The sequence below is a fragment of the Choloepus didactylus genome, chromosome 2, assembly GCF_015220235.1.
Source record: "Choloepus didactylus isolate mChoDid1 chromosome 2, mChoDid1.pri, whole genome shotgun sequence".
In the NCBI taxonomy this organism is placed as follows: domain Eukaryota; kingdom Metazoa; phylum Chordata; class Mammalia; order Pilosa; family Megalonychidae; genus Choloepus; species Choloepus didactylus.
In genome coordinates, this window is record NC_051308.1 from 55284314 (window position 1) to 55304110 (window position 19797).

The 19797-nt window shown below is 37.2% G+C and overlaps 1 protein-coding gene across 2 annotated transcripts in view; it reads left to right on the forward strand.

Annotated features, from left to right (window-relative positions):
* Nucleotides 1–19797, forward strand: part of DSTYK (dual serine/threonine and tyrosine protein kinase) — a 55521-nt gene that overhangs the window by 15742 nt on the left and 19982 nt on the right. For both annotated transcript variants that reach the window (XR_005215108.1, XM_037824923.1), the window contains exons 2-3: nucleotides 2106–2494; nucleotides 11279–11948. Coding sequence is in view for 1 of the 2 variants with exons in the window: in XM_037824923.1 (XP_037680851.1) it covers nucleotides 2106–2494; nucleotides 11279–11948 (1059 nt within the window). In the remaining variant the exon portion in view is untranslated. The remainder of the gene's footprint in view (nucleotides 1–2105; nucleotides 2495–11278; nucleotides 11949–19797) is intronic.

A 19797-nucleotide genomic window follows, 5' to 3' on the forward strand; every position in this document is an offset into this window, starting at 1 on the left:
GAAGTATGGTGAGAGTGAAGGCAGTCTAGTTAGACTTCTCACTGCTGGGGCTGAGGCTATGATAGTTAAATTCTGCAAGATGAATGAGGGAGGTCCTATTCTTTTGTCCACATCCATTCTCCATGTTGAAATGAAGGAGGTTTTTAGGAATGACGGTTGCTCTTAAGCTGTTTAGCACAATGCTGTACTTTACTTTTCCAAGCACTTAGTGTAACTGCTTATTCTTCTATACACAGCTCTGCACGATAGATGGATTCTTACACAAAACAAACAAATGTGCAACATTAGCACTTTATTGTCAGTCATCGTATTGGGGGTTGGAGATACAGAGAGAAATATGATGGTTCTTCCTGTTTTTAACAGATATTATCAGATAAGTAGAATAATTGTGTGTTATGTTGTGTAAATAACATGCCAGGGGGCTTAGGACTGGCCCATTGCTACTTGCTAAGTGATCACACAAGCAATTGGCTGTGTCTACCTTGCTTTTAGATTGTAGGTCAAAGACTACACTAATACACTAGTGCTTTACTCTTGTGATTATAAAATACCTTGCACAGATTAGGCCCTTAGTTAATGCTCTTTCCTTTTTCAAAGGAATCCATCTCTTTCCCGGGAGAGTAGATTTTCTTGTTTCAGTGTGTATGTTGCTGAGGTACATGTGTAGCCCGGGGTGATGTACTTATAGTCAGTTAAGAAAGGAAGAGTCATAATGAAATGCATGGGGGATGGGGGAGAGTCTGGGTGAAAGCAGATCTCTTTAAACCTTATCTCTGTTTCCTGGTGTCATTTGTGGAAGAGATGGAGGCTTGAGAATTTGAAATAGCAGGTTTGTAGCAGAGTAGGTACAGTCTGAAGTAGGACAGCTTCTTAAATAAGTCAGGCCTCTCATTTCAATTACATGAGCAAAATAAACAGCTTAATGCAGCTCATGGTTAAGTGCCTAAAGTGAGTACTGCTTCAATTGGTGCCACCCAAAATTGCAATTAAGACATGTATATTTGGTGCATAGATTGGCCTTCTTATAGCCTAAGAACTGTGTGTCTGTTTTTCTGAGCAAATGCCACAGTTGCCTGAATCATCGGTATAGGCAGGCACTGGTACTGAAGAAGTAGAGAAAGATCTAGTTCAGAATCTGAGTGTTTCAGTGAATTAATTTCTGATTCTTTTTCCCAAACAGAGGTTCTAATATTTTAGGAAGCTTTCATCTTCTCTTGAATACTACTTGAATCTCTTTTGGGGAGCTAGCTGTTTAGATTAGAGGTGGTTGTCCTGAAAAAAAAAATATGTTTGAGGTAGAGCGCATCTCTTTTCTAGATTTGCCTGGATTTTTATCCTAACAAGCGGCTCTTTCCATTTGTCTTACTCAGGGTGTTGTCATCCATAAACTGAAAGAATGTGATTTGATTAGGAGGTATTGATCTTACTTGAGCACCTTATGTTTTCAGAAAACAGATGACTTGGCAGCTGGGATGCTGTCACCAGCTATCAGGGAAATGAACTGGAAACGATTTTAAGAGTGTGCAAACTTGGATAACATTTTGTGTCAACACATGTGTCTTTAAAGCTATAGCTTGTACATGTATTTAGTTACAGAATATGTCACTAGTGAGGAAAATAAGTTAAAACTACATATGGTGGAGAAAATTTAAAGGGCCGTATGTGTTCAAGTAATGGGTTTTCTTTCAGAGGGAAGGTTTTAGTTTTGACATATTCAGGTAGGGTTTCTCCTTTGACTCATGTTCCAGTTAATCTTTTCTGACTTTGTCATTTCAGTGATCTTATGTTTGTGATTGAGTCCTTGTAAACTCCTGTCCCTCCAAGGGATGAAAACAAAGGGGGATGAATCAGGTCACTGCCACCTTTTCTGGGTAGAAATAACAGCTTGTTCCTTGGGGATGAGCCAGGAAGGAGAGTATTGCCTGATGTTGAAAAGCCGTTTCTGACCGGGATGTTGTCCTGTATTTCTTTCAACTGAGCGCTTCCTCGAAATTTCTCCTCTAGGACCCTGACAGCCTAATGGGTCTCTGTGTATGTATCTCTCTCTGCCCCTTCTCACTCTTTCTCTGTACTCCTCCTTCCCCTCCCTCCCTTTCTCCAACCAGGCCAACTGAGCTGCATTTCCTTCCCACCCAAGGAAGAGAAGTACCTCCAGCAGATTGTGGACTGCCTCCCCTGCATCTTGATCCTCGGCCAGGATTGTAATGTCAAGTGCCAGCTGTTGAACCTGCTGTTGGGGGTGCAGGTGCTTCCCACCACCAGGCTGGGCAGTGAGGAGAGCTGTAAGCTTCGGCGCCTTCGCTTCACCTATGGGACTCAGACTCGGGTCAGCCTGGCGCTCCCTGGCCAGTATGAACTAGTGCACACTCTGATTGCTCACCAGGGCAACTGGGAAACCATCCCCAAGGAGGACCTGGAGGTCCAAGAGGACAGTAAGGATGCTGCCCATGTTTTAGCCGAACTGGAGGTGACGATGCATCATGTTCTCTTAAAGGTATTAATCTCAACTTATTCCTACATGCACACATATATATCAGTTTTTCTTTTATTTGAGCATTCTCAAAAAGTAATTTGGTGAAGTAAAATTGGCCCTGAGCAGCAGCTGGTGGAATCAAAGGAACATAATATAGGGGGTTGAGAAATAGACAAGACCATAGCAATGCCTATCTTTGCCTCTGCTGCCATCCTGTAGGTCCTGAGCAGTTTACTTGTCTCCTTGCCTCTTTATCCCCCTTTCTAAAATAGAAGGAACATGATACTTGCTTTTCAACATACTTTTATAGACTAATTAATGTAGAAATAGTAACAGACCCTAATGGTTCTAAGTTTAGAACACCTGGATTCTGAGCCTCACAGGGGCCTTTGCAGCCTTTGTAGAGTTCAGGCAGTGCTCTGTCACTGTAGTCAAACTCCAGACTGATTAAATATATCAGTAAAGCTCAGCTACTGCCAGGAGCATTTCACAGCTACCTTGAAGATTTTTCAAGCCAGTGAGAAAGGTCTTTTTGTATAGCTCCAGTTATATTCAGGACCCGTGAGTTAGCCCTAAACATTTCTTCCATTTGGTTTGTAAAGGGGGTGTTAACCAAAGGAGACATTTAGCTTAAAGGAAACCAAGATTGAATGAGGGGAAATTTTGAACTGTCAAATTATCAGAGCAGAATTTCCTCCTGCCCTCCTGTACAATAGACATTCTTCTAATGTGTTGTTTTAAAGTCCTCATAAATTAGCCATTTTCAGTTTGTTCCATAATAGGCCAACTCACATGGGCCCATACTGCTTGGTATTCTCAGTTTTTTAGCTCTGGGTCCCCTGAGAGTCTCAGTTCATAATTCAGCAATAGAGGAACACTGTCAAGCTATTAGTATCTGAAATCTCATTTAGTATTAAAACATAGTTATTTTCCAATTGGCTAACACATTTCACCATTCACCATATTTACTAGTTCTGTCTTTATATACAAATCTACTTGCCCTTCTCTACCCTTGCCCCTGCTTTCTAGCACACACATCTACCACCTCTTTTTCTATTCTCTTTTCTCCCACAAGTCTAATGGAACACAGAACTCTGCCTCAGAGTTGCTCAGTCTGATTGGTGTGTGTGTGCGTGTGTGTGTGTATTTTTTTCCTCTGAAAACCTGTAAGAAAAGAATAAAAACAAGCAAAGATAATTAAGCTTCCTAAGCTTAGATGAAATTCCTGCAGGTTAGCAGTGGTGTTTTGTTTGCTGTGGCAATTCATAGCTTTCAGATGTTCTGCTCTAATCAGTATCCTGTTTATCCCTGCCAGGTGTTTTCTGGCCCTTTAAACAAATGTTCATGACACCTGGCAGCCAGATTGCCACACACTATTTACTAGCGCATGGTGATGTCCAGTGGGATTTATTTCAGGGAATGAGATAGTCTGATGTTTCCAGGCAAGTTCTAGTGACTTGCAAATAAACTTATTTTTTCAGTTTTTAACTCTAAACAGTTGGAGTAGTAAAGTTTTCACTTCATAACCCTCCATTAATATCTATTAAGGAAAATATTGTTTTTAATATCATATGGATATTGATTTTTTAAATTTCTCAATAATTAATACTTTCACAACCCATAATCAGTATAAAGGATATTACTAAGATGACAGAAGTTTATGCAAAATATAACCCCTAAATTTACTAAACCTGGTTTGTTGCCAGAGAACTAGTTTCACTCAAGTTTTGTCTAGTTATTGGCATTTATTAGGGTTAGGGTTCTCTAGGGAAACAGAACCTACAGGAGATGTCTGTAAATGTTACGAGATTTTATAAAAGTGTCTCATGTAACTGTAGAGATGCACAAGTCCAAAATCCATAGGACAGGCTGCAGATTGGGAACTCCGATGAAGGTTTTTGATGAATTCCCCAGGAGAAGCTGGTCAGCTGAAGCAGAGATGAAAATTCTCTCTTCTGACTGCTGAAATCATCACTTCTTCTTTTAAAGCCTTCCACTGATTGGATGAAACATCTCTCATTGCTGACAACAGTCTCCTTAGTTGATTGTAGATATAATCAGCCATAAAGGCAGCCAATTTATTGAAGATTTAAGCCCACAAAATGTCCTTACAGTAACAGGCCAGTGCTTGCTTGTCCAGACAACTGAGTACCATTACTTGGCCAAGTTGACACAAGAACTAAACCATCACAGTCCCTTATCCAACAAATTAGTTATGTGTTGCTTACTTCTAGTTAGAGACCATATCATGTTTCTAAATTGGAAGATAAGGGCTGACAGGTGAAAAGTAGAAAAGAAGGCTGGGTGAGGGGACTCGGGAAGAAGAGACTGTTGGGAGGAGGAAGTATATGGAATTAGGCCAAAAATGACTATTCTAAGGGAAAAGAAACAAGGTTGGGGTACAGAGAAATAAAGAATGACATATAGAGATGTAATTAAAATAAAGAAACCATGATTCCGTGGGTCAAGAAGAAAGAACTAAAGTGATGTGTTAAAAAGGCATATTGGGAAGTTCAGGGAAATGCTAAATTATAAATTCTTCGTATGCTGTGATCTTATGTTCCTTGAGTTGAACATCTCTCTCTCCCTTTCCCAGCATTAACATACATAGTGAAATATAACTATCCCATGTACATTCTCTTTGCCAGGAAATTTGGGAATGCCTGCTAAAGGTTAATATACCTATTAAGGATATGTGGATTTTAGAGGTATGTTTGTTTTTTTTGTTTTTTTGTTTTTTTTGGTCCCTATGCTCACTGTAGTAGCCTTAATATCTCTTAAAAGAACAGCTTGAAGCTGAGACTATATTTTCTATAGGTTTCTATTTTCATCAGGTTAGCTCTTGGGGAGAAAATATGACAGAGATTATGTTCTTAATCTTCCTTGTTTGTCTTCCCTTGCTGGTGTCCTATTTACCTCTTTCCTGCACCATTTAATTTCCTTGTTTCTGCTGTCTCAAAGATTTGTTTATATTTCCCTTGGAGTAGAGGACAGTAAGGAGAGGGTATCTGCCCTTATTCAGGACTCATAGGTTGAAAGTACTGACAACAGGCAGAAATTCTGTAGATGGAGCTATTAAACATAATTTCATTTTTGTGATATCTCAATCAAGTCTTTAAAGATATTATCTCCTTCCATAGCAGGGCTTATCCCTGAAATCGTCTTGTCCATCCTTTATTCTTTATTCAGAATTTCCCAAATACCAGATCAGACAGTGCCTGATACACAGTGGGCCTTGAGTTACAGTTTGAACACGGGCTTTGCAGTTAAGTGGACCTGGATTACATCCTGGCTTTGTCACTTAGCTAACTGTGTGCGTCGTTGGTGCTTGGTTTCCTCATTTGTAAGATGAGGATGGCGATACCTATCTCTCTGAACTGGTGTGAGGCTTAAATGAGATAGTATATGTAAAGCACCTACTACACTCATGCACATAGTAGGCCACTTCCCTCCTCCCTTTCAGTGAATAAATCAATGTCTTTTTGGAAAGAGGATTTCCAAATCTCTCAGTCACTCTTCCCTTCTGAGACAGCCATCAATGTTGGAACTCCTCCCTTTTGTCAAACTTTAAATCCTTGTTCCAGCTTACTTACTGTTCTTGCTCTAATCTTATTAGAGGCAAAGTTCTTTAAAATTCATTATGACTTACTTTTGTAATAAGTGAAAGAAAAGAAAGATGTTATAAAATGTAAATCATAAAGAAATGTATAAAGTTGAAAGTTAAAGCCTTCCCTTCTTCTTTTCCTCTTCTTCATTTTACTATTTTGACTTTCTAATTCTTGATGAATCTAGTAAATGGTAAGGGAATAAAGTCTCAGATTCCCACTTTTATCTCCATCTATGGGTATCTGATGCTTGAATATCCACAAAGTAAAATGCATAGAGAGTATTCAGTACATTCTTGTCAACTTACCTGTTAGTTAATTCATTGCAGTATGAAATGTAGAAGAGATACTTATGGTCCTTAAGGGCCTCATGCTTGTGAGTTGAGACACTGGGCAAAAGCTTTTATTTTGGTGTATTGGGAATTGTAAAGTATATTTCAAATTTTAGAATGATGGTCTCTTGCTTTTTGTGGCTGATTTACTGTTTTGATTGGGATTATGTTGTTAATTTTTACAAGTCTTGTTTCTGGCCTCTAAGGTACATACTGATGCTTTTACTAGATAGAGAGGTAAGCTTGTTATCTGTTCTATGTTAACTGCTGAGCTAAAGTTCTAGGTTGGCTTCACATTAGTCCCAGTTACAGCCTAGAAACCCTTCATTGCAGCTCCCCCTTGGAAATTGTTTATACTACTGACAGTTGAGGGTTAACAAGAGTCAAGATATTTTGTCCAATGTAACAAGAATGGAGAGGTGTATTTCTTAATATGCAATTAATATTTAAGAGTGATAGTGAGTTCAGGGAAATATTTAAAAAATGAAAAAAAAAAACCTTTTTATTAAAAAAAATAGGAAAAACCTTTCAATTGCCTTATGAGAATAGAATGGAAGGAGAATTAGAAGTAAAGATAGCTAGAGTATGGGGACAGAGATTGAGGTTGAGGCTGTGTATATGTAGATGAAGGGCAGGACTGTTAATGTAGTTGTGTACTTCTTTTCTGTGGAATGTAAACCTGAAGCTTCAGAACTGTAGAGAAAGTAAAGACATCTGCTGCCTACCAACTGTAGCCTTGAATACACGACTGTTTTCTATTTGAGTCATTTGTTAGTATAATCATCCTTAGCTATAATTGAGTTTTCAGTAGTGTGCCATGAGCCATAGAGAAAGGAGTCCTGACCAAGGAGTGCTAATATTCTTAAGGAAGTGCTCAGACTTCTTTAGTGATTGAGTGATTTGATTGCTTTTGACATTTAGATTAGTGCCATTTTACATTTAAAGAAAACAACATAAATGACAAAGAGATGAATTCTTGTGTTTGCAGAGTAGCAGTCTCCCTTATGTTGCATTATCTTAATCCTGCTAGAAGAATTGATGGTAATACATCAACTTCTGTAAACTCCATGGGTGTGTACAGAAAGCATTCATTGTACAAGAGAAATCTCTAGGAATTCTTTGGGACTCAAAATGGAAATTATGGCATATTTTTATGATTCCCTGAAGTTCTTTTTCCTTGATTGAGTTTGGAGCAAAATGCTTACTGCTTCATTATTAGAGGAGGAAGCAAACAAGCAATTCTAGATAAGGAGGGATCTTTAAAATGTATGGAATGTGGGTTGAAAGAAAATTTTACATACGATGTTTGAAGGTGGTTTTGAGTAAGTAGTAAAGGCATTATTTATTTATTCATCCATTCTACTTTTAATTATTGAATGTCTACTAAATGCCAGGCACTGTTCTAGGTGCTAGGGATATAACCTTCCATGAAACAGCCAGTCTGAGACCAGACTTTCCTCTTAGGGAATATATAGGTCTTTATAGGGCCCTGCCTCCTGGAGACAGTGCTCACTTCCCCTTTTGTTCATAGCCACCAGGCATGAATCATCCCTTCACTGTGAGTTGCAGAATCGCATGTCACATTCCAGTGTAATTTGTACTGTTTCCAGGGTCTCAGGTTGCAAATCCTTGCGTGTCTTCAGATCTTTGTGATAAAGCAGTAAGACCAACTGCAGTAAATTACTTAAGTGAGGAATGGAGAAGAGAGAGCATGTATCTGTCATGAGTGGACAGCTTCTTTCTCTGTGCCAATATATCAGATTATATCCTGCCATTATAAAGCACTGACTTCCTTTTTTTTTTTTTTAATGAATTTGCATCTGTGAAGAAATGAAGTCAACCTGTGCCTTAAAAAGGATATTGGTCTTACAAATGAACTTGGCAGCTTTGGCTGATGGTTCTTCTATTGCACATACAGAAAGATCCTTCAAGGAAAACTGGGAAATTTAGTTTAGAATTTTAAGAAAATCCATCAAATAAACAAGCAAATAAAATTTTTCCTGAAAATTTTCTAAATAACACTTATTTTGGTTTTGAATATTTAAGCTTCCTTCCTCTAATATTCTTATAGTAAGTTTGATTGATATCTTTTAAAATGTGTATATTAGGACAGCTTTGCAATATGTAAATATATATTTTTAAAACATTTTCACCTATAATTGTATACCTTACTATAACTTTCATTTTTTGGGATTCCCTTCTGTCTTTATTCAATTATTATGTGATTGTATTGCTGTCATTTATGCAATTCTGAGTTCCACTGTAGAGTTTCTTATTTACCAACTTTTTAAATATGCCTGACTGTAGTGATTCGTAGTCTAGCATGTGTGACTCAGGGCAGTGAAAATGGGTTTGTTTTGATAAGTGTCAGACTAGTCTTTCAACCAGAAAACATGCAGTGCAATTTGAGGCACAGATGAAACTGCAGATTTCTTCTTGGCCCAGTAGGTGGAAATTAGGTATTTTTATGCAGTGTGTGCTCATTATTACAAATTGTGAGATGCTTAAGCGTTTTTAGCTTTAGATGTTTCAAAGTGACCAGCCAAATGAAAGTTATATGACCTACTTGAGGAGAAAGCTTAGTTCTTTTTGGTTGGGGAAGAAGGTGAGACCTTTGTGCTTTGCTGGGAATAGGAATCATAAAAAACAAACACAAAGTGTCAATGTCAATGGAAAAGGGATATGAGAAGCAATAGGCTGACATTTCCTAGTCCTTTCTTAGTGATCTAGAGAAGGAAATCAAAAAGGAAGAGTTCCCGGCTTTTGATTTTTAAAATCATCAGAAGTACCTGGTGCTCAAACAAGCTAAGGAATGAAAATAAAATATTAGTCTAAAAGAAAATAAAGGAACTACGTATCTTTTGGATTTCAAATAAAGTAAATTTTCAACCTGATAACTACTAAGAATACAAACTTAAGCAGATTTATTTGGAGTTCTTTTATAACTCTCTAAAATATACTGCAAGTCTATGGAGGATTGATGGTGAGTTTGCAGACCTTTGAAGATATCAGGAATTTATATTCCTCTGATGGAGAGTCCCCAGGTCAACTCTTAGTTCTGGAATGCCAGGCAAAGTAGACAACTTCCGAGATATAGAGGGACGACCTGTACAGTCAACAGAAATATGTGCTGTATTAAAGTGCTTTAAGGTCCCTAGGAAAGAAATAGAACACAAAGCAGGAATTACTTGTTGGGAAAAGAACCCGTGGAAGGTTTGTTTCTAAACCAAAGGTCATCCTTGAAACTGACCTTAGAAACGTGGGTGTTATTGGTTGGGATTGGGTTTGATCACATTTAACAGATAATGAGAAAAACAGGCTTAAACAAGACAGAGTAGTTTACTTTTTTTTCCTCACATAAAATAAATCTGAAGATAGATAGGTCATGGCTGGTGTGGCAGCTCTGTGATCCTTGGGAACCTAGGCTTCCTTTTTCTTTTGCTTCGTCATTCTTTTTTTTTTTTTTTAATTTTAATTTTAATTTTAATTTTATTTTGAAATAAATTCAAAGTTACATGAATAGTTGCAAAAACAATACTAGCCCCATACACAGAATTCCATTATACCCTCACCCCCCTCCCCTGATAGCTCAATCCACCAACTTTAACATGCTGTCACATCACTATTTCTTTCCCTCCCTCCCTCCCTCCCTCCCTATCTATCATCCATCATATATTTCTCTGTCTTCTGAATATATGAGAGTTAGCTGCACACATCCTTGAACATCCACTATAATTCATGGATGTACTTCCCATGCTTCATCATTCTTAGCACTGGCTTCTACCTTCAGGCTTGCCTTCAGGTTTCTGGGTAGCTACTGCTGCTCTATCACATCTGTGTTCCAGACAGGAAGAAGGGAGGAAGTGGAAGGCCAAAGGGTGCGCACTCCACCTGGTAAAATCAGCCCCCCCCTTAAAGAGCTTTCCTGGAGGCCCCACATACTTCTCATTGGCGCTCCCCATCTCTAAGGGACATGGCCATTCCCAGTAATGTAGAGGATAAATTTTAGATAGGCATACTATAGTCTGCCATACCAAGGGATCATAAGAATATAGTTATTACCAAGACTTAAATGGCTAAAACTTTGGGATACCTGCAAACTCCTATAATAGGACAGTAATAATGTTTAGTGAGGCTGGTTTTAGTTTGCTGCTTAATTAATTCAGCAATATTGAAGACTTATTATTTGCTAGGCACTAGGCTTACAATAGTGAACAAGATAGACATGGTTCCTGCCCTCAAAGAGTTTGCAGGCTAATAGAAAAAGATGGGTTTAAAATAAATAAATTATAAATGTATTGAGCACTAAGAAAGAGGAAATAGAGAGTGCTTGGGATTGTATAACAGGAAATACTCTGTAAGGCTATGACGTGATATACATGTTGAGATTTAAAGGATGCTTGGGAGTTAGCCAAGTTAGGAAGGTAGGGATAACAGGAGGTGAGGGAAGGGGGTGTGGGGGAGGAATGTTCCATGCAGACTCACTTCTAGATTGATAATTTCCATAATATTTCCTTGGTCTTTCATTACTTGGCTTATTTCTCCATCAGTGGAAATCAGTGGGAGTTTTCAAGCAACAGAGGAAGGTGGGGACCAAGTATTCTTTTTATCTGAAATGGCTAAAAGGACTGCCATCCTTTCTACTTATTATTTGGATCTTTCACTCTCTCCAGATGAGTGCCTGCCTGCATAGGCTGCACCAGGGAGTGTTAGTACCAGAGAGAGAAAGGAGATGGACAAATGATTGAGGCATACTGAAGTCCAATTTCCCTATCATAGATCTGGATTTTAATCTCTGAGTGGGACTTTAGGGAGGCAAGGATTGGTTCTCACCCAGAGGTGTTGATCTGACCCCTTTCCCCTTCCAGGAAGTGGACATTGTGGTAGCACCGTGCCAAGGCCTTCGGACCACAGCAGATGTTCTGGGTGACTTGGTGAATGATTTCTTGCCTGTGGTAACCTATGCACTCCACAGAGATGAACTCTCAGAGAGGGATGAGCAAGAGCTTCAGGAAATCCGAAAGTACTTCGCATTTCCCATATTCTTTTTCAAAGTACCGAAGTTGGGCTCAGAGATAATTGATGACTCCACCAGAAGAATGGAGAGTGAAAGATCACCACTTTATCGACAGCTAATTGACTTGGGTTATCTGAGCAGTAGTCACTGTAACTGTGGGGTCCCTAGCCAAGATATTAAAGCTCAGGGCATGTTGGTGGAACAAAGTGAGAAGCTGAGACACTTGAGCACATTTTCACACCAGGTGCTACAGACTCGCCTGGTGGATGTAGCTAAGGCCCTGAATCTGGTGCACTGCCGTTGCCTTGATATCTTTATTAACCAGGCCTTTGACATGCAGCGGGACCTGCAGATTACTCCAAAACGTTTGGAATATACTCGAAAAAAGGAGAATGAGTTGTATGAATCACTGATGAATATTGCCAACCGAAAGCAAGAGGAAATGAAGGACATGATTATTGAGACACTTAACACCATGAAGGAGGAACTTCTGGATGATGCTGCCAACATGGAGTTTAAAGGTAGGTCCCAGTGAGCTTGATGGGGAGCTGGGCCTAAAGAAGCCTCTAACTCTTTAATATCTGAAAATTTTAGTATATTAGCTCTTAAAGCTAAAGGAACCTCAGGGTAATCTCATCTACTCCCACTGTTCCAGCAGGAGCCCACCTTGTATCATTTAGCGAAAGTGGCTGAATGTTGTTTTCAAAGACCTTCCTGGAGATTCCACTGTCATTCTTTTCCAGAATTGTTTGTCCAACTTTTGGTAAATTCATTCTAATAGCTCTCTTTAATTTACAGTTTATGTGTGTATCCCTTTGGCCCTAATTGAGCTAGAGAAGAGGTGCCTAAAGAATGTTACTAAGTCATTCCTGCCTGGCCTGGGCTTCTATGTCAGTTTTGCTTTTTGTCCTATGGTATTATTTTCTTTTCAGACTGCTTCGGAAACCAACTCAGGAGAATTTCCCAAAGTAGTGTTTTTAGCTTTTCTGATGTTCCCATTCTTCATGAACGGCTATTAATAAATTTGGACCACGATGATTAGTTAGGCCTTTTCTATCTGAGGTTTAGATGCTGCTGTCTTTGTCACTGACTGTTATATGAACCTTGATGCATGAAAATTAGCTCTATACCTATTAATAAAAATGAGATGGTTTACAAGTTCAGCTTCTCATCTGTGGCTATACATCCAAATTGCTTGGGAGGCTTTTTGAAAGTAGAGATACTCAAGACCTCTAAAGAACATTCTAGACTTACACATCAGAATTTCTGACATGGGTCCTGGCATCAGTGTTTTTTCAAAAAAACAACTTCCCTAGGTGAATTCTGCTTAGTGCCAGTTTTCTAGATGGGGAACTAAGGCTTAGAAAGGTTAAGCAGTTTGCTCAAGGTCACACAGCTAGTAAATAGTAGAAGCAGGATTTGAATCTACAGTCTGATTCCTGAGCCCATACATTCAGCCTCTGTGCTTCAATGCCTCTTAATCTGTTCCCAGTTACTAATGCTACCTTCTTCCTGGTACCTGGTTTCAAAACCTCAGCATGGTCTTTAACTGTTTTCTTTTTCTTGTCTTCATCCAATCAGTTGCCAAGTCCTAATGAGTCCTGATGTTTCTTAGTCGATTTCCCTGACTTCTTTCTCTTCTTTCTTCAGTTCATTTCTACTGGTTACCTCTTCCTACAGACTAAGTTTATACTCTTGGCCTAGAATTAAAGACCTTCCAAGGCTCACCCCTTAAAAACTTTCCCAATCTTATTTCCTATTATGCCCTTTACTGTAATTTCTATTTTGGTTGATCTTAACTGCTTGTTGTCCTCCATAAGCTCCCTTCAGTTTTTCTTTGCTCATGCCCTGCCTAAACCTGAAATATACTTTATGTGTCTATGAATTTCCAAATCCTACCTGTCCCTTAAGGCTTCCCCCAAATGCCATTTTTCAAAAAGTCTTTAATTTTCTTAGCTAATAATCTCATGTGGGAGTCCATAGTATTTCATCTGTAACTTATCTCTGGCATTTTTCACTTTCTATTTTTTTATTATAGCTTTTATTATAATTATTTATGTTCTTTTCTCCTGACTATTTTCTAAACTCCTTGAGTTGAAGGAGAACAGGATCTGAGTCTTATTCATCACCATGTGCCTTTCAGGAAATAACAGAGTTTTATAAACATAGTTTTGGAGAATGAATGAGTCTATGATGGTATATAGCTATGTCACGCTTATTACTACAAAGGGAATATAGATGACTTTAGCAGGCAGAGATGCCTGATTTCTTATAGAGCTTTCTAAAGATGGACAAAAATTTCTCTTTTGTGAATTCCCACTGCAGGGAGGAAAAGCTGAGAAATGCTCACTTGCGACAGAAGTCCTAGGAATTCTTCTCAATATTTAATTTAAAAATCTGGAGCATCAATGCATATATCATAGTGTACATGATTAAGGGTTATCAGGGTAGGTGGGTTGGGCAGACATCTAAGTATTTGATTGCCTCTTTTGTGCCAGGCATACCATATTATGTGCTTGGGGTACAGTGGCTAGGAAAACATACTTGGGGGTAACTGGGCACAAATAGAGCAAATGTCTGGCTCTGTTTACTACATTGTGACTATTTGGATCTATTTCTTAGTTGGCTGCATATTAGATGCGACTTATATGTCTGGTTCTTACCTTGCTCTGAGTCCTTTCTAAGTGTCCTTAAGGTAGATTTACTTTGAGGAAGCCAATGATAAGTTGATTTAGAAGAGAGCTGTCACATGTCCTATTGAGCCAGCTTTCTTTTACTGTTTTTTGTTTGTTTTGGTTGGTTTTTGTTTTTAAATAAAGGTAATGTATACATACTGGGGATCATGATATACTTTATAAATTTTTTATTTGTGTTTTTGAGAAGATAATGCCCATATACATAGTACTTAATTCAGAGGTATAAAGATACTGTCCCCCAGTTACTCAGTTCCCTTTCATATATTCTTTAACACCTTGCTTTTCTACTTGGCAGTGTATCTTAGCCTTCTATAAATGCACATGCAAAGCTGCCTTCTTCTGATTGATACGCCTTGATTTATTTAACTTGTTCCCCATTGATGGGTATTTAGGTGGTTTCTTTTTCTTTTTCTATTTTTTATGCTATCAAAAACTGTATTTCATTTATCAGCATTGCACACACACTACTTTGAGACTTGTAATTGTGTATTTCTAGTAAAAAAGATTCCTAGAAGTAAAATAGGTAGGTCAAAGGGTATGTAGATGATTTTGTTCATTTGTTGCTTTAAATCATTAAAAATTAATTAATTTGTTTTTATCTGTGGTAAAATACACATAACATAAAAATCATTTTAACCATTTTAAGTGGACAAGTCTTTGACATTGAGTACATTGACAATACTGTGTAACTTTCACCACTATCTATTTCCAGACTATTTTTGTCATCCCAAAACAAAACTCATACTCATTTAACAATAACTCCCCATTTGCCCTCTCTCTCCACCGTAGTCATCACTATTTTGCTTTCTGTCTCTATGAATTTTCTTATTCTAAGTATTTCATGTAAGAGAAATCATACAATATTTGTCCTTTTGTGTCTGTTTTATTTCACTCAACATGTCTTAAAGTTTCATCCATGTTGTAGTATGTACTAGCACTTCATTTCTTCTTATGGCTGAATAATATTCCATTTTGTTTATTGATGGACATTTGGGTTGCTTTTGGCTATTACGAATAATGCCATGATGCACATTGGTGAACAATGTACAGTGTATCTGTCTGAGTCCCTGCTTTCAATTCTTTTGAGTATATATAAGAGTGGAATTGCCAGTCCATATAGTAATTCTAGGTTTAACTTTCTGAGGAACTGCCAAACTGTTTTTCACATTGGCTGCACCATTTTACATTCCCACCAGTAATGCACAAGGGTTCCTATTTCTCCACATCCTCATCGCACTTGTGATTTTCTGTTTTTTTAATAGTAGCCATCCTGGTGGGTATGAAGAGGTATCTCACTATAGTTTTAATTTGCATTTCTCTAGTGGATAATGATGTATGCATCTTTTCATATCCTATTGGCCGTTTGAAAATCTTCTTTGGAGAAATGTCTATTCAAATTCTGGGCCTGTTTTTAAATTGTGTTGTTTGTCTTTTTGTTGTTGAGTTGGAGGAGTTATTTACATATTATGGATAATAAACCCTTATCAGATATGTGGTTTCCAAATATTTTATCCCAAAGCTGGATTGCTCTGGTTAGAACTTCTAGTACAGTGTTGAATAACAGTGGTGACAGCATACATCCTTGTCTTGTTCCTAATCTTAGGGTTAAAGCTTTCATTGTTTCACCATTTAATATATTTGCTGTGGGTTTTTCATAAATGCCTTTTATCATGTTGAGAAAGTTCCCTTTTATTCCTAGTTTTCTGAGTGTTTTTATCATGAAAGGATGTTGGATTTTGTCAACTCCTTTCTTTATCAATTGAGATAATCATGTGCATTTTTTCCTTCCTTCTATTAATGTCGTTTGTTACATTTGATTTATTTGCATTCCTGAGATGAATCCCACATGATTATGGTGTATAATCCTTTTAATATATGTTGGATTCAGTTTGCCAGTATTTTGTTGAAGATTTTTGCATCTATATTTATAAGGAATATTGGTTCATAATTTTCTTTTCTTGTTTTTAAATTAGGGTAATGCTAGCCTCATAGAATGAGTTAGGAAGAAATCCTTCCTCTTAACATTTTTGGAAGAGTTTGAGCAGGATTAATATTAATTCTTCTTGGATTGTTTGGTAAAATTCCCCTGTGAAGCCATCTGGTCCTGGGCTTTTCTCTGTTGGGAGGTTTTTGATGAATGATTCAATCTTTTTATTTGTTTAGGTCTGATGAGATTTTCTATTTTTTCTTGCACCACATTATGAAATTTGTTTGTTTCAAGGAATTTGCTCGTTCATCCAGGTTTTCTATTTGTTGGCGTATAATTCTTCGTAGTACCCTCTTATAATCCTTTTCATTTCTGTAGGGTGGGTAGTAATATCCTCACTCTAATTCCTTATTTTAGTATTTGTGTCCTCTCTCTTTCTCTTTGTCAGACTGTTTAAAGGTTTGTTAATTTTATTGATCGTTTCAAAAAACTAACATTTGATTTTGTTGAATCTCTATTGTTTTTCTGTTCTCTGTTTCACTGATCTCTGCTCTAATCTTTACTATTTTCTTCCTTCTGCGAACTTTGGATTTAGTTTATTCTTCTTGTTCTTGTTTTGTTAGGTGTAAAGTTAGGTTACTCATTTGTAATGTTTCTTAATTTAGACATGCAGATCTATAAATTTCCTTGAGTACTGCTTTTACTGCATCTCATAAGGCTTGGTATGCTGTGTTTTCATTTTCCTTCATCTAAAGATATTTCCTAATTTCCTTTGTGATTTCTTCCTTGGCCCATTGGTTGTTTAGTAGTGTGTTGTTTAATTTCCACATACTTCTAAATTCTCCAGTTTTCTTTCTGTTATTGATTTCTAGTTTTTTTCTATTGTAGTTCAAGAAGATATTTTATATGATCTCAAAAATTTTAAATTTATTAAAATTTGATTTGTGGCCTAACATGTGGTCTGTCCTGGAAAATGTTTCACATGCACTTGCGAATAGTTTGTATTCTGTTGTTGTTGGGTGGAGTGTTTGTATATATATTCATTAAGTCAGTAGTGTTGTTCAAGTCCTCTATTTCCTTACTGATATATCAGTTATTGAAAGTGGTGTATTATTATTGTAAAAGTATCTATTTCTTCCTTTGGTTCTTTCAATTTTTGTTTCATACGTTTTGGGGATCTGTTGTGAGGTGTGTATATGTTTATAATCATTATATCTTCTTGCTGGATTGAAACTTTTATCAATATATAGTATCCTCCTTTGTTTCTCATAATCTTTTTATACTTGAAGTCAACTTTATCTGAAAATAATATAGCAACTCCAGCTCTCTTTTGAATACTCTTTGCATGTAATATCTTTTTCCACCCTTTTATTTTCAACTTTTTTGTGTCTTTGTATCTAAAGTGAATCTCTTGTGGATAGTGGATCGATGGATCATGCTTTTTTATCTAATCTGCCAGTCTCTGCCTTTTAATAGGGGAGTTTAAGTCATTGAAATTTAAAGTAATAACTGAGAAGAAAGAATTTACTTCTGCTATTTAGCTGTTTGTTTTCTGGATGTCTTGTATATTTTCTGTTCCTCAATTACTCTATTACTGCCTCTTTTTTTTTTTGTATTTAGTTGCTTTTTTTGTAGAGTATCGGTTTGATTCCCTTCATCTCTTCCTTTCTCTGTATTTTTAAGTTATTTTCTTAATGGTTACCTTCATAATTACAGTGAACATCTTAAACTGATAACAACCTAGTTCAACTAGTACCAACATAGTTTTACTAGTATACTAACTACTCCTGTCTCTCTGTCCCTCTTCCTTTATATTGTTATTGTCTCAGATTACATCTTTTTCATTTTATGCCTGTTGACATAGATTTAAAATATTATTTATACATTGCCTGTTCAGTCCTATAGGAGAGAAAAAGACAGTTACAAACCAAAAGTACAATAATACAGGGTTTTATATTCATCAATCTAGTTGCCTTTACCAGTGTTCTTTATTTCTTCTTATGACTTTGAGTTACTGTCTAATGTTCTTTTATTTCAGCCTGAAGAACTCCCTTAGCACTTCTTATAGGGCAGGTCTTCTGATAATGAACTCTTGCAGCTTTTGTTTATTTGTCAGTGTCTTAATTTCTCCTTCATTTTTGAAAGATAATTTTGCCAAATACTGAATTCTTAGCTGAGAATTTGTTTCTTTAAGGACTTTAAACATGCTATCCCACTATCTTCTCACCTGCATGATTTCGGATGAGAAGTCTGCTGTTAATCTTATTAGGAATCCTTGTATGTGACAGTTTGCTTCTCCCTTTCTGCTTTCAAAATCCTATCTTAGAAGGGAACTCCTCAAGCTTAGAAGTTTCTGTACGTCAAAGGAATTTGTCAATGGGAAAAAATTTTTGGAAACCATGTATCTGACAAAAGACTGATATCTTGCATATATATAAGAAATCCTACAACTCAATGACGACAGTACAGACAGCCCAATTATAAAATGGGCAAAAGATATGAAAAGATAGTTCTCTGAAGAGGAAATACAAATGGCCAAGAAACACATGAAAAATTGTTCAGCTTCACTAGCTGTTAGAGAGATGCAAATTAAGACCACAATGAGATAACCATCTCACACCAGTTAGAATGGCTGTCATTAAACAAACAGGAAACTACAAATGCTGGAGGGGATGTGGAGAAATTGGAACTCTTATTCATTGTTGGTGGGACTGTATAATGGTTCAGCCACTTTGGAAGTCAGTGTGGCAGTTCCTTAGAAAATTAGATATAGAGTTACCCTTCGATCCAGCGATTGCACTTCTCGGTGTATACCCGGAAGATCAGAAAGCAGTGACACGAACAGATATCTGCATGCCAATGTTCATAGCAGCATTATTCACAATTGCCAAGAGATGGAAACAACCCAAATGTCCTTCAACAGATGAGTGGATAAATAAAATGTGGTATATACACAGGATGGAATACTACGAGGCAATAAGAAGGAACGATGTCGTGAAACATATGACAACATAGATGAACCTTGAAGACGTGATGCTGAGTGAAATAAGCCAGGCACAAAAAGAGAAATATTATATGCTACCACTAATGTGAACATTGGAAAATGTAAAACAAATGGTTTATAATGTAGAATGTAGCGGAACTAGTGATAGAGAGCAATTAAGGAAGGGGGAACAATAATCCAATAAGAACAGATAAGCCATAGTGGGTAAATTTAATGTTCTGGGAATGCCCAGGAATGACTATGGTCTGTTAATTTCTGATGGGTATAGTAGGAACAAGTTCAGAGAAATGTTGCTATATTAGGTTACTTTCTTGGGGTAGAGTAGGAACATGTTTGGAAGTAAAGTAGTTATCTTAGGTTAGTTTTCTTTTTCTTACTCCCTTGTTATGGTCTATTTGAAATGTTCTTTTATTGTATGTTATTTTTAATTTTAATTTTAATTTTTTTATTTTTTATACAGTTAATTTTTAAAAAAAGAGTTAATTAAAAAAATAATAATATGCAGAGCCCCCTTGAGGAGCTGGTGGAGAATGCAGGGGTATTGGGCTGCCCCACCTCAATGGTGCTAATGTGCTCACAGACATAGGGGACTGGTGGTTTGATGGGTTGAGCCCTCTACCATAGGACTTGCCCTTGGGAAGACTGTTGCTGCAAAGGAGAGGCTAGGCCTCCCTATAATTGTGCCTAAGAGCCTCCTCCCGAATGCCTCTTTGTTGCTCAGATATGGCCCTCTCTCTCTAGCT